Source organism: Chlorocebus sabaeus, chromosome 20, assembly GCF_047675955.1.
Source record: "Chlorocebus sabaeus isolate Y175 chromosome 20, mChlSab1.0.hap1, whole genome shotgun sequence".
Taxonomy (NCBI): Eukaryota; Metazoa; Chordata; class Mammalia; order Primates; family Cercopithecidae; genus Chlorocebus; species Chlorocebus sabaeus.
This window is the reverse complement of record NC_132923.1, coordinates 52194268-52210405: the sequence shown is the minus strand read 5'-3', so window position 1 is coordinate 52210405 and position 16138 is coordinate 52194268. Positions and strand designations below refer to the sequence as shown.

The 16138-nt window shown below is 37.1% G+C and overlaps 1 protein-coding gene across 4 annotated transcripts in view; it reads right to left on the bottom strand.

Annotated features, from left to right (window-relative positions):
* Window positions 1-16138, bottom strand: part of SSX2IP (SSX family member 2 interacting protein) — a 47921-nt gene that overhangs the window by 14592 nt on the left and 17191 nt on the right. For all 4 annotated transcript variants that reach the window (XM_007978119.3, XM_007978125.3, XM_007978122.3 and 1 more), the window contains exons 2-9: window positions 13655-13786; window positions 13116-13285; window positions 12149-12361; window positions 8603-8713; window positions 6910-7045; window positions 4302-4377; window positions 4045-4222; window positions 113-263 (exon numbers count right to left, since the gene is read on the bottom strand). In XM_007978119.3, coding sequence (XP_007976310.1) covers window positions 113-263; window positions 4045-4222; window positions 4302-4377; window positions 6910-7045; window positions 8603-8713; window positions 12149-12361; window positions 13116-13285; window positions 13655-13697 — 1078 coding nt within the window. In that variant the 5' untranslated portion in view covers window positions 13698-13786. The remainder of the gene's footprint in view (window positions 1-112; window positions 264-4044; window positions 4223-4301; window positions 4378-6909; window positions 7046-8602; window positions 8714-12148; window positions 12362-13115; window positions 13286-13654; window positions 13787-16138) is intronic.

Sequence of the window (16138 nt, the reverse complement as noted above, 5' to 3'; positions counted from 1 at the left end):
TGAAGTATAGTACTTTAGCTCTGAGCCTACAGATGTAGCTTTCTAAGTGACTGAAAATCAACACCTTATCAAATGTCACAACTCACTTTACATGCAGAGAAGCAGTGGTTACCTTGGTTATCAAGTTTTTCTACATGACTTTTCAAAATTCTCCACTGTTTTCTGATGCTGTTTGTAAGCTGCTCTCTCACAGTTTCACAGGAAAGGTCCCACATACTCTCTCTGCTCAGTTCCCCGGCATCTTCTTCAACATCAGAAATAACCTACAAGTGGAGAGAGATGAAGAGGAAAGGCTACCACCTTACAATGGCTTTAGATGCTCAGGCAAGTAGTCTTCAGTTTGATTTCCAGAGGGAGCCGCATCCGAAGCATTTCTGTGCTGTGTCTTATGCACACATGACCCAGTATTTAACATAAATGTCTTGGAGAAAAAAAAAAAAAAAAGACAGAGACTCCTAAATTCAGCTCTCTCTAAACCTGAATTTGAATCCAAATACAGTTAATGACAAGAGTCATGAAGCTGTCTGAGGAGATATCAATACCTGTCTAATGTGTTGGATGTTTTCACACGTTATTTAACCCTCAGCTCATTACAATGTAGGAAAACTGAGGCTTAGAGAAGCAGCATTACAACTAAGAGGCAGAACTGATATTTGACATTAGATCAACTTGTTTCTAATCCTAGGCTGCTTAAAGAAATGCATTTGTGAAATAATCTCTGAAGTATTTAATAGAAGCAACTGTTAATTCTATTTTCCTCATGTACTTTTGTATACAACTGGAGATATTTTTCTTTGTATTCTGCCAAAACATGAAATCATAAAGAAGTAGCAAACTTTACTGATATATGATCATACAGAATCAAAGCAGGATAAAGAACATGGGGAAACAATACTAAAATGGATATATGTCATAATAACCCACATCTACATAAAGTAGTTCTAATTTGTCATTAATTGGAAGGTAGAAAGATATGCTTCACTAATTTGAACAATAAAAATCTTGCTGGGGTAAAAAGGAAGATAAAAGCTGAAAAGAAAGAAGGGCTGATTCGACTGCTCTCACATAGAGATCAGCAGGATGAGGGAGCAACTGAGTCTGAAGAACTCTATCAGTAGTTGAGGTCAGCAATGGCTAGTAGAGGTCAGGGATTCGGAGGCAGAGCAGACAGGGGAATGGCCCAGGATCCAGCTCATGGTGATTCTAGCCCCTTCCAATCCTCAAAAGCTACTTGCCAGTAACTGTTCCAAGGAAGCACAACTTGTCTTCTGAACATTTTAAAGCCTATTAGAATACTACGAAACTGTTAGAAAAATTATTGGCCAGGTGCAGTAGCTCACACCTGTATGTAATCCCAGCACTTTGGGAGGCCGAGGCAGGCAGATCACAAGATCAAGAGATCGAGACCATCCTGGCCAACATGGTGAAACCCTGTCTCTACTAAAAATACAAAAATTAGCTGGGCGTGGTGTTACATGCCTGTAGTCCCAGCTACTCAGGAGGCTGAGGCAGGAGAATCGCTTGAACCCGGGAGGTGGAGGCTGCAGTGAGCCAAGATGGCACCACTGCACTCCAGCCTGGCGACAGAGCGAGACTCCGTCTCAAAAAAAGAAAAATGAGTAATTATTGCACATTTCTCAGATTGAACAGAACTCTGTAACCACAAAATGAAAATAAAAAATTTGGCTGGGCACAGTGGCTCACACCTGTAATCCCAACACTTTGTTAAGGCCAAGGTGGGATGACTGTTTAAGCCCAGGAGTTCAAGACCAGCCTGGGCAACAAGACCCTGCCTCTAAAAAACCAAAAAACAAAACAACAAACTCATTTTACCTGAATTTTCGGTATATGTTTTAGCTACAAGTAAGTAGGTCAAATAATAAATGGAACCTGGATGCTACCTAGGCATTCCAACATTACATCTTATTTCTCTTGCTATAATGCTTCAAAAATCTTTCCCTACAAAAATGAAAGAGAAAAGGGAGCTAGAAAAATGGATCTTTTAAAACTAGAAAATATATTCAAGAGATCATTGTTAGTCCACTTAAACATTTGAATTATGAAGAATTATACAGGATACTACCCACTGGCTGAGTAATGGGGGTGAGGAAGGTTTAATCACTGGAGAAAGATCTCCCTGATTTACCACATACTTTTGCTGACTGAAATCTGGTGATGAGACGTTAAGGTTGAACCAAAAACTGAAGACGCTGCGGGAGTAACGGACACTATGCTAACCTTTAAGAAGTATTAGTGAATGTTAAGAACTGACTAGAAGTGACAGAGTTTGAGATAAAAAGGTTAACTACATATAAGAGGTCAAGCAGGCCTCAAAATGGAGAATGTAAAAGATATTCGGGAATTCAAGACCAACCTGACCAACATGGAGAAATCCCATCTCTACTAAAAGTACAAAATTGGCTGGGTGTGGTGGTGCATGCCTGTAATCCCAGCTACTCCGGAGGCTGCGGCAGGAGAATTGCTTGAACCTGGGAGGCGGAGATTGCGGTGAGCTCAGATGGTGCCACTGCACTCCAGCCTGGGCAACAAGAGCAAAACTCCGTCTCAAAAAGGCCTGGTGCGGTGGCTCACGCCTGTAATCCTAGGACTTTAGGAGGCCGAGGAGGGCGGATCACGAGGTCAGGAGATTGAGACCATCCTGGCCAACATGGTGAAACCTCGTCTCTAACTAACACACACACACACACACACACACGCACACACACACACACACACACAAATTAGCCAGGCGTGGTGGCGGGTGCCTGTAGTCCCAGCTACTCGGGAGGCTGATGCAGGGGAATCACTTGAACCCGGGAGGCAGAGCTTGCAGTGAGCCAAGATTGTGCCACCGCACTCCAGCCTGGCGACAGAGCAAGACTTTGTCTCTTAAAAAAAAAAAAAAAAAAAAAAAAAAAAAAATTCAAGTAATATTTTTTTAAAAAACTTTAAGGAATAAAAAAGAAAAGATAAGTGCTGGGATGGGTTTATCAGCTGGACTGATGCGTGATACCACAAAATAAATAATCCTCAAATACAGGTTTAAAAAGTAAGTTCTGGTACCTTGCTGTTTGTTAACTAGCATTTTCCATCAACATTATTTTCATATTTTAATTGCTAATGTGAACTTGCTGAAACCTAAGATTTTAACTTATATGTAAAGCAATTAAGTAAAATGAACTTTTCACCATTATGTGATTTTTTTTTTTCAGACCTCTGCATGTATTACTCCCGTTCTCTGGAATGTTTTCTCCATGTTTCTTTTTTTTTTTTAACCTCAAAAATACTTATTTTCTAAGAAGCAGTGAAAATGTCACTTTCTCTGTGATGCCTTGATTGCCATAACTGTTCTGCACACTGCACCACCTTATTACAGCACCTAATAATGTAATAATCACGTCTCCACATCTGTCTCTCCCAAAAAGAGCTTCTTGAGGGAAAAAGTCAAAATCTTTTTAGCCTTTCCTTTCCAGAGACTAGAACATAAAGAACACTCAATAATTTTATGAACTGATTATTTGGTTCCCAAAGTTAACGAAAGTTTCACTCTGTGAAAAGTAGAGTACTTAATACTAAAACAACTGAAAGGATATTTGACATAGTGGTTATGATCGTGAGCTTTGGAGCAAGGCAAACTTGGATTCAAACCCTAGCACTCTCACGTGTGATACTGGGCTACTAAGTATTATGCCTTAGTTTCCTTATCTATAAAATGGGGATATTTATAGTATCTAAATCATCAAATTATATGAAATAATCTCATATGTTACAAGAAACATTATAAAATGAGACAATGCTCATAAAGCACTTCTTACAGTGCTTGACATGTATTAGTTTCCTGGAAAATCATCTGCAGCATTTTTCAGGGAATGTCTGAAAACATATAGGAACAGTCTTTTTGGTTGTCACGATAACTGAAAGTAGCATAGCAGTGAGTGTCCTATTCAAAATACCAATAGTGTCCCACTGGGAATGCTTATCACATGTTTTAATTATTCTTATTAGCAATCTGAAGACTATATTAGAGAGGAAAGAGCCACTTACAGTTCCTGTACTATCATCTACTCTTTCTCTAGGTTTCTTCTTTTGGGGAGAAAGAAGGGAAATCATTTCCTTTTTCATCTGTTGAAGAACCTTCTTAAGTTCAGCATTTTCCATTAGGATTTGTTTCTGACGATATTCATAATCATTCAAGAGAATTTTATACATTTCATCTTCATTCCTGAGAAAGAAACTGTCAGTATGAAAATGCAGGATAGAAGGAAGTCTGATTACATTTATCAATTTAAACTGGACTTTACCTGGCTTCAGTTTTACCAGTCCTCCAGGAGCCTCTTTTTCCATCAGCTCTGCCAACATAATTCAAAATGTCCATAGCTACAAACATGAACACAGAAAATTAATTCTTACCATACATGCTTAAGCGTCTAAAACTCTAATGCACTCTATACACATAAATGGTGAAAGTGAACCTGGTATATAGGTTAGGATTTAGGCTTAAACAGCCTAATTTTCGAGTTTCTAGTTCTACACTTGGAAGCAATGAGATCTTGGCACATTATTATTTTTTTTTTTTTTTTATTTTTTTTTTTGACACGGAGTCTCGCTCTGTCACCCAGGCTGGAGTGCAGTGGCCAGATCTCGGCTCACTGCAAGCTCCGCCTCCCGGGTTTACGCCATTCTCCTGCCTCAGCCTCCCGAGTAGCTGGGACTACGGACGCTCGCCACCTCACACGGCTATTTTTTTGTATTTTTTACTAGAGACGGGGTTTCACCGGGTTAGCCAGGATGGTCTTTGATCTCCTGACCTCGTGATCCGCCCGTCTCGGCCTCCCAAAGTGCTGGGATTACAGGCTTGAGCCACCGAGCCCGGCCCTTGGCACATTATTTAACTGCTAAGCCTGTTTCTTCTTGGACACTGGGAATAACAAAAGTATCTACCAAAGAGTTGTGAAGACAAAGAAATAACTGTTAAAGCACCCACCACTGTAGAGTGAACACAGTATCTGGCGCACGGTAAGTACATAATAAATGTTACTTTATCATTATTAATTTCATTATCAGGGTTGGCTGATAATGGCCCACAGGCTGGCTGCCTGATTTTGTCAATAAAGCTTTATGGGAACACAGCCACATCTACTTGTTTACATACTGCCTATGGCTACTTTTCCTGTTACAATGGCAGAGATAAGTAGGTGCAACAAGTAAGTTGTAGATCCCATAAAACTGAAAATGTTTACTATATGCATCTATACCGAAAAAGTTTGCCATGCCCCGTTAACATTAACATCTTCAACTTCATCAAAGGAGTCAAAGCCCCTGGTAGTAGTAATATCTTCTGCCGCAGGTGGACACGGAAACATTTGGCATAAGGAGGAAATAAGAGTAAATTATTGTAATCTTAGAGTTAACAAAATCATTATGAAACTGTCACTTCTGATTGGACCAGGAAACAGTTAGGCCCCTATAATGGAAGAGTTCTGTTTCCAGAACTAAATCCTTAATAAACTTCTCTGTGTTACATTTTATACTTTCAGCATTTCGGCTGGGCGCGGTGGCTCACGCCTGTAATCCCAGCACTTTGGGAGGCCGAGGCGGGTGGATCACAAGGTCAGGAGATAGAGACCAAGGTGAAACCCGTCTCTACTAAAAACAGAAAAAATTAGCCGGGCGCGGTGGCGGGCGCCTGTAGTCCCAGCTACTGGAGGCTGAGGCAGGAGAATGGCGTGAACTTGGGATGCGGAGCTTGTAGTGAGCTGATATCACACCACTGCACTCCAGCCTGGGCGACAGAGCAAGACTCCGTCTCAAAAAATAATAATAATAATAATAATAAAATTAACAAAATTTAAAAAAATACTTTCAGCATTTCATCCTGCTTTTTAATTGTTTTTCCTTCATGAATGAACATGAGGCTAACTAACCTTAAAAACCAATGATTCTCCAAATGAGTAAGATTAACTCAGGATACCTAAAGCTTTCCAATCTTAACTGCATATTACTGAATCTTCATTTCTATTTTTCAATAATTTAAAAAATAAAGTATTCGGCTACCTCCAACAGCTCTGCTGTAGAATGACAGTGACGTAGTCAACACTAAACTGCTTGCTGACAGCAGGCACAGTGTACCACATGACAGCCTGAAACGTATGCTCATCGTCTGTTTTTCAAATCTAAGGTAAGACAGTTTAGGGGTGTCATGGTACAATGTATGTTAGAGGACTACCTATGGTCACTTGGAAACCACTCTTCAATAAATAAATACACACTTCTTGTGTCTCGTATTTATACCAGGCCAGCAAAACTGTATTGTAAAGGTCTACTTTCATATTTCTTTGCTTTTTAATTTACACTATCTACTTGAAATTATCCACATATTTGGATGAAATGGTTTAATGTTTTGAAAAAGCCTACTATTAGCAAAAAAGTATACCTTAGACACACACACACATGCCTAACTTTCAAAGTCCATCCTTTTGACTAGTTTCTCCAAAAATGCACAGCTAAACTTATTTAAAGGAACTCGAACTGACATGAACGATTTGGTCTGATGATAAATTTTATGATGTTTACTCTATTTTGACACTCAGAAACTGACCCTGATTTTTAATATTATCAGTTCTTTGATATGGAAAATTAGAATGTCCTCTGGCTTAGTTTTTCTCTATGGATTAATTCTACACTGGTCATGTTACAAAACACATGCAATTAAATAAAGCAAGGCAAAATGACTTATTTTCCACTAACCAGCTGTCTAAATTTTTTATATAAACCACCACCACCGAAAAGCAATTGTATAAAGCATGAAAATAACATTTCACGAGTTACTGTGTTCAATCCTTTTACAATTATTTCTAAGCATAGTATTAGCTAATTTATTCCCTTAGCTGATCTTTGCCAGCTGTTTACCTATTTTCTTATCTTTCTTGTTCATAACAAGTTGATGTAGACGTTCCTTCAGTTTATTATATTCACGCTCTTTTCTCTTCATATCATGATTATACTGAGTAGCTCGACTTGCAATGATATTTTGTAATTTTTGTACCTGAAAAAGGCATTTGCTATTATAAGCCCAGTTACAATTCACAAATTCAAAAGAGAAAAATCCTAAAATTCATCTCCCCATATAGGTTTTAAAATCCTAGGATGATTCTTCCTTATTTGTAACCAGTAGAAACCACTTTTTAAAATATTATATGAATCATATAAAGCTTAATTCTGAAATTTCTAGAAGTGCTAATTTTCTGAATTATCTCCTGTACCTTTTACGTTACATATAGACTCTGAACATTTAAAAACCAGATATTCTTATGGAAGTATTAAAATGATTAAAGCGTCATCTGAGATAAACTGAATTCATCTGATCATTTTAAGTGAACTCCTTGTATTACTGACTTAAAAATCACTTATACTTTTGGTTAATCTGTGACAAAGTGAATTAAGCCTGTGGCACATGGCGGCAGGTAAGCAGGCTCATTTTTCTAATTAAAAACAATTCTCAAATAAGAGTAAGTCCAAACAGCAGAATAATCCAGTCCAAATATTTGCTGAGTATGTATTACGTGCCAGACACTGCTGTTCAAAGTTCAGATCAATTACAGTTTCTCAGGCAGCTCCCGATAGAGTATGTCCTATTCTTTTATAAAGCCATTCCCAATCCCTGCTAGGGATTAACATGATTAACTTAATCCCTACTGAAGATGAACTGTATTCAAACCGTTTAAATGTAATCAACAGATCTAGTCAGAATTGTCTGTGAACTCAAGGAAACATGTATAAGCAACCTTACAGTTTAAATACTAATTACCTACTTATTAAATATACTACTAAATAAACAAATATGGTAAAAGAAATCTATCTAAACCACTCCAGGGTTCTTTAAAGAAATACACTCCTCAGAAGTCTTTACTTATAATTCAAACAACATAAAACACTGAAACTATTATATTTTTATAGTTATTAAATGGTCAGAGGTCATACTTTAGAGCAATAAAAACATAATGGTTTCTTCCTACAAAAATGAAAAAATAATATTTTGAAATGCATTCGTGCTATAGGTCCAAGCAACCACTAAAGTAGAAATTAGAATTCTGCTAAGTAACCACTAAAGCGGAAATTAGAATTGTATCTTTTGTGTCAGAAATTAGATTTTTAATGTGAACTGCTTCTGTGCCCATTTAATGAAGAAACTGCTTGACTAGATGAACAATGTCAGTATTTAAGACAGTGCATGCAAGAAGGGGCACCTCGGCTATCACATACAGGTACAGCAGAGAATAAAAGATCCGCATTTAAAGCAGTCTTGTGCTTAAGAAAAAGTGACAGTGAACATGAGTCCAGGAAGGGCAGTCCAGGACACTGGCTCTTACCAGCTATGAACTAATATCTAAGCCAAATGGATCCACTGGTGGCGGGGGCTGTGGTGGAGAGGGTTCCTGACCTTCCAGTTAAATACTATATACAAAGGTCTACCATACCAATTCGGGGAAAGATGAATAAATGGTTCTTTCTTTTTTCAAGTAAAGTGGCTCTTATGGTCATCTCATATTACAAAGAAAACAAAAATTCACTTAAACTTCATCTGCAGTAACTGACAACTCACCTCATCTTTCTCATTCTTTAGTAGCTGATGCAAATTCCTGTTCTTACATTGTAACTGTCTATCTCTTTCCTGAAGCCCAATCATTTCCCTCCTGGAAGTTTCCAGTTGTTCCTAAAACATTTACATGCAATTCTGATTAAAATTAACAAAGGATTTAGAATAACTGAATCCTTAAAAGATCAGTAACAAGAAGTTACACATCCTACTGTTTATTAGTCAAAATCAAATGTTAGTGGCACGTGAAATGTTTATTTAAAGGAATTATTACAAAGCACACTATAAAATTATAACATTTAAATTTACACATCAAATTTTAATTTACATATCAAATTTTGTACATATATAAAAAAGTGCTTCAAAATGGATCCCTGGAAAGAGCATCACTCCCATGGTGCTGCCCCTGAATATTTTTAAAGTTTATTTTTAATACTTTTTAACACTTCTATACCACATTTTTTAAGATCTCCTCAAGTACAGCAATGTCATCATCCTTCGAGAGTGTACTTGGCTTTGAAAAAGAAGCAAAAGTGATTTGGAGCTACGTCTGAAGAAAAAGATGGGTGACCAAGCAAAGTGGCAACACGTCGAGTCACAGAAATGGGACTTCTGTGTGACACCACTTCTCCCTGCAGGTGGTAAAGTCTCTGAAGGTACTTCCCAGAGAGGAATGGCAGCAAATCCAGAATTAGTATGAGACAAGATGCTCCTTTTCAACTTACCGCATTTCCTGAGGAACTGTGCCAACTTCTGCATGAGGCCACCCATACGGAATATTTTTTAAATTGTACTAATATTTTTATAAAATTCAAAAGCCAAACAAGTTATGTCATAACCGACCATAAATAATAACTTGCACAATTTCTGTAAGAACAGATCTCAAGAAGATACAGAAAATGTAGGAGTATAATAACCTGGATAACTAAGGTTGTCAATTTTTGGCACCCTTTTTTTGAATGTGTAAAACTTACTATTACTGCTAGGACAGATTAGTTGGCATGATATAACTTACAGGCACTAGGCCAGGTGACACGTAGCATATACGTCAAATCAGAAATTCGCTCCGCGTGATGATCAACACTTTACCTGAACTCAGCATCACCCCTGAACATCCGCATGCACCCCTCCTTCCTTTCTTAGTGAACCACATCACTATCCTCAGTAACTCAAGGCAGAGATCTGAATGGGGTCTTGAATTCATGACTCCTATTCTCCAAATTCAATTTTTCATAAAATCCTACCCATTCTACTTCCTAAGTGTTCATCAGATCTCAATCTTACTATCCCCATTAGCACTACCTTAGTTCAAGTCCAAGACCTCAGCAAAGGGTCGCTAACAGGCATCCTTATCACTAGGGCTTTTTGAGCCCCCTAACTCCATCCCAAATACAAGTCTGCAATTCCCCTATAATTTCTCCACCCCACTGCCAGAATATTTACACGTTATCTTCCTCCTGTTTACAACTCCTCAGTGCTTCACTATTTTCGTACAATTCCTTTTATACTATCTGGAGACAAGGCTCCAGTCTTACCTCATACCACTCTTCATACCCATCACATACCCATCACAGCCCCAACAGAGATATTTGTGGTTCCTCTAAAGTGCAGTGATCTCATGCTGCTACACATTTATACAAGTCATATACTCTGCCTAGAATGACATTTCCAAACACTAGCAAATTTCTACTCATTCTTCCAATCTCATATCAGGTGTTACCTCTCTGTAAAGCCTTCCCTTGCTTCCTACCCCAAGAACAATTAATGAAGCAAACAGTTATGTTTCAATATGTCTCCTTTCCCTGGACTGCAATCTCCTCGTGAACTAAGACTGGGGTTTCACTCAGCTTTGAAACTCAGTGCCTAGCACATACGCAATACATTTTCGTTCAACAAGTTGAATTAATCATATGCTAGATCTAGAAACTTTTCCAGATAGATTAGCAACTTTCCCCACTGAATACACATTTCTGTCCACAGTTGACTCAAAATAACAAGATTCTGGCCTAGGTCAAATCCCATATTAGAAGACATCCTGAAGAAACAGTCTCTGCTCTGGGTAGTCCTAATAAATGGGACCACTCCTTGAAGGAAAGGCTCAATAGCCTCAGATCACCAACATATCATAATGATTTACTAGCTACTTATAAGACACATGGCCAAGGGTTACAACCTCTGGATCAACCCAATCCTTAATAAGACCTTCCATAGGTCTCTCTGATCTGGATTAAAGTAGCATCCATAACTCATAACCTTTTCACAAGCCTGGGGGGCACCAACTACCCTTTCCAATCTACCACAGTTTCCCCAAGAGACATAGCTGGATCATCTCTACCCCTTAGGAATATAGGATGCACGAAAGCCTAAAAACATTACTACGAGAAAACACACTTTTATCATTGTGTATGAACCAAGAAGACAACATAAAACAGCATTATCAATGACAGGCTGGTAGGCACAGGTGCTCGTAAAGAGCGAAGATATCTCTAAACAAATCCCCAAGTGTTTCTAGTGTTCCTATGTAGGCCAACTCTATGCCACATCATCACAGCACATTTCCTGCTACGGGATTTTTAAATCTTCTATAGAGAGGTCCTATTATTCCCTCACAGAGCTCAAAGATTCAAGATCCTGAGTGGGTTTTTTGATTGTTTTCTTAGACAGCGTGCTGTGGGGGAGGATGTACACAAAGAAAAACAAGGAAAAGTAAAGGGGCATGGACCAACAGATGAAAAACTAAAAGGGAGCTGATCATCTGACAGCATACAAATGCAAAGGCTTTGATTTTCACAAATAACAAAACCCAATATAGAATAGTATATTTATGAAAAAATTTGACTTGATTTATATTACATCCTTAATAATATACAACTATAAGTCCCGACCACACCATGATTTTGAACACCTTGTTGTTCCCTTTTCCCTGGATAAACATTTTTAAAATACAAATGAAAACATAAAAGGAAGAAAAAGAAAGAAATCAAAACAGAAACCAGTATCAAATATTCTACATTTTAAAGTTAGTAGGTTCAATGGTCCTGTGAAAAATACTTCCTTTCTTTTTTAAGAGAAAAGCAAGTTTACTAAGGATTTTTCTAGTCTTTTCCAGAGACCCAAGGCTTCTAAGAGAAGTTATCTAGTCTGCTTTAACTATTGAGCCTTAGCTCATGTGGCATCATAGATGCCTCAATAATATTTTTCTTGGAATTAACTTGTGCAGCCTCTTACAATAAGACTTTTTAAATGAAGCATATACTTTCTTAACCAAGATTGGATGACAGAATCGTTATTTTATTTTCCCAGAGCACAGAATATTTCCTAACTTTTTACAGATTCAGCAAGTCACTAAACAGCTCAAAAAATTAATGCCATCAATATACTGTAGGTATTAGGAAGCAGATGTGTGCAAATTATAAGTTGATTTTTATTTACCTGTTTAAAAAGAAAACCCTAAAGCTTAAGAAAACCCTGAAATATTTAATAAAGTCAGTAAAAATTTATAGTATTCAAATATATAATTATGGCATCAAAATACAGATATGCAATTTCTACCTTAAGTTTTGAGTAGCAGCTCTGTAGATGGTCCATATCACTTCCCAGCTTCAAATTCTGTGTCTCCACATTTTCCTGAGCTAGAAGGTTCTTCCGCTGAAGCACAAGCAGCTCATTCATACAATTTAAAACAGCTACTATATTTAACTCTCTCTTTGTCTCTTTACTTTTGGATTCTTCATATAATGAAGGAAAACCAAAAGTAGTCAATTCCTGGTAGGAGAAAATGTTTTCTTAAAGTTGGTTACAGTTGAGGAGATACAGGTCAGAGGATATAAACTTTCAGTTAGATAGGAAGAGTAAGTTTAATAGATCTATTGCATGACACAGTGACCTCAGCTAATAACTACGTACTATATTCCCGAAATTGCTGAGAGAGTAAATTCTACCACAAAAAAAATGATATAAGTATTTGAGGTATGCGCACTGCGCCATTTCACAATGTGTATTCTGAAACATCATGTTGTACATGACAAAAATGTATGTTTTGTCGATTAAAAATTAAAAATATATGTGAATTATTTTAAAAGGTTGGTTACTGGACAACTTAGTAAAAAAAAAAAAATCAAAAGATAGAAATCTTTTGAGAAAAATAGAAAACTATCTTGAAATAGTTAAGAAAATGGTCAATATCCCAAAGGACAAAGAGTTAAAAGGACGGGGCTCTTTTAGCCTCTGCTATAAATCTGTGACATGGAGCAAGGCACTTGGGTTTCTGCATCCATAAAGTGATGGCTAGACTCTCAGTGGAGGAGCCCCTGGGACAATGAGGAGGCTAGCCTGCTCCAGATAAGTTAGACTTGCTATCTCTAGATGAGATAATCACCAAGGTTCTCTGAAAATCTAAGTCTCAGGGGCACTATATAAACAAAAAACTTGTGTTTGACAAACGTTTTTCTCATAACTTTGATACATTCTATTATATAACATGATTTATGCTATTTTTTTTTTTACAAAAACATGTTACCTGATCAAGATATGAAATACTCTGTTCAATATTATCCTCTGTGCAGAAGGCACTGAAAAAACTGTGCACATTTTTTGATAAAGGTATTGAAGAACATAGCACTTGCTGTGAGTATAAACTTGATGGAGACATCTTTATTTCTGAGGTATATTGAGAGATAGTTTTGCTTTCTGAAAGAATAAAAGGCACTTATATAAATAATTTAGAAAAACATATGTAAAGCTAACATAATCTCCATTACTAAAGACTTGAATTATATATACACACATAAACATAGATATAATTATACGATATACATATATATTTTAAGGTATTTTCAAATTAGGGCAAAGCCTCTTTTTTATGAAAACTATATACTTTTTTTTCCAAAAAGATACAAATAAAGTGGTGTTCTCAGCAGACATGAAAATAAGTATTTTATAACCACTTGTCTCTCTTTAGTTACATCTTCAACATCTGCAGTAATTATTTTATATTTTCATTGAAAAATTCACCTTTACAGTTTCTGCTTTAGTTTACAATTATTTAGACTTAGTTACCTGAAGACAGACCTCGATCTGTAACAGTCATCCAATCTCCCATAGCAATCTCTAGAGCCAGGATACCTGAGGAACTAGTTCAGCAGTTAAACATTTAGTCCAGCTGCTGTCACTCTTCTATGTAGGCATCTCCTTAAAAAGCAGATTACAGAATAATAGCATCTAATTTAAAATATGAAAGCCAATATAAACCCAATGCTTAAGAATTAGTTGTATGTGCTTCAAAACGAAGGATTTTGCAATATTTATTCCCATGCACAGAGACAGAACATGGTGTGTGTGTATATACACAGAAATATAAATAATATGTAAGGATCAAGGTTAAAGGCTTCCCAAGTTCTACTGAGGTATTCATATTACTTTATACACAAGATACATGGTACATGATTTGACTCAACATACATCTAAGGTATAGTATTGTACTAAGTAATATTTCCATATTATATCCTTTAAAATAAAATACAATTACTTATGTAGATGAGAAGATGAAAAACTTCTTGGCCAGCATTTCCAATTTTTTTTTGTTTTTACCAACTATATTGGCAAAACTTGTAAATTACAATTCCCAGTGTTGGCAAAGATGTAGAGAAATGAACACTTCCATATACTCTCTCCAGATTATAGAGATTTATACTACTACCAAGAAAGCTGACAATATGTATCAAGTCTTAAAAATGAAAATATATTTTGATCCAGAAAATCTACTTCTAAAATATTATCCTAATAAAATGATGTGTACAAAGATTAATCTAAAATTTGTTATTCACAATATCAAAAAAACAAAAATCATGTGCTTATGTTTCCATAGAATGGCTAAAAAAACCAATATATTTATACAGCATTTAAACGTAACTGTTGTGTAGAATTAGATGGCTAACAAACAAACAGCCAAAACTACAAATGGTATGGACTAAGTATAAGACACACTTTCTGTTTCCATTTATGTTTTCACTTTTTTAGAGAGACAATGGAAGAGATAAATATTTCTCCATCATAAGAAAAGCAATTCAAACGAAACTGTAAGTGGCAACTGGCAATTGATTTCAAGGTCAGAGGGAAGAGGAGGAAGGGTGAAGACTGTATGCAACCTGGGGAACACATGTCAATACTGTGGACAGCTGCTTCTTGGCTACAATAAATTGTGGTCAAGGGGAAAGCAGTTGTGTTGATCTTAGATGTTTTTATGAGATACTGGAACTCCGGATTTTTATGTGAAGTCTCCCAATTTTAAAATGTTAGTAGCTAATTTTAAAAAAACCTTTATGTATTAAGTTATCCTGTGGGAAAGAGGAGTGCCTAGAGAGGGAAATGAGTGAGGCTTCTGGGGTGCCAAGACTTTCTACATCTTGATCTGAAATGTGGTTACACCGGTATACACACGTTCAGTTCATTGAGTTGTACACTTTTTAAGATCTGTGCACTTGACTGTAAGTTAGTTATACCTCAAACAACAGCACTATGTGATAAGCCAAGTAAAATGTGTCTTTAGGCCAAATCTGGACTGTGGATCAAGAGTTCACAACCATTGTTCTGAATATTTAAGACTGTGGTAAAATATTCAAAATATAGTGTTAAATGAAAATTTAGGCCGGCTGCAGTGGCTCACGCCTGTAATCACAGCACTTTGGGCGGCTGACGCGAGTAGATCACTTGAGGTTAGGAGTTTGAGACCACTCTGACCCACGTGGTGAAACCCCCGTCTCTACTAAAAATACAAAAATTAGCCGGTGTAGTGGCGGGCATCTGTAATCCCAGCTACTCAAGAGGCTGAGGCAGAAGAACCCCTTGAACCTGGGAGGCAGAGGTTGCACTGAGCTGAGATCGTGCCACTGCACTCCAGCCTGGGCGACAGAGTGAGACTCCATCTCAAAAAGAAAAAAGAAATTTACATTTTTCCAATAAATACTAATTGAGCTCCTACTATGTGCTACTACATTTTTCTAGGCACAGGGGAGGCCATATGCTCTCAAGAAGTGAAGTTCATATTCTGAAGGAGGTAAAATAAATACCAAACAAGTGAGCAACAACTTAACAGAGTGATAACTAAAAGAAAATAAAACATGGTAATACAAGAGAGTATTAAGGTAGGGAGCATCTGGATCAGTGAGAGAACCTCCACTGAAACAGTGACATCTGAAGTGAAACCTAAATGATACAGAGTCAGCCACAAGAAAATCAATGACCAGAGCAGTCCAGGTAAAGGAAACAGCAGATGCAAAGACTTAAGATGGATATTAACGTGTTATGGATGAAAAACAGAGAGAAGGCCAGTATATTTGAAGCACAGTAAGCAAGGCTACAGCGTAGGACGTTGGATTTCCTCTAAACTGCAATGAAAATCTATTGATGTGTTTCTTGTAGATAGGAAAGTAACATGTTCTCTTTTATGCTTTAAGAAAGATTACCGTGGCTACTCTGTGAGTAGACTATAGGTAGGCAATTGTAAAAGCTGGAAGAAATCAGGAGGCTACTACAATAGTTCAG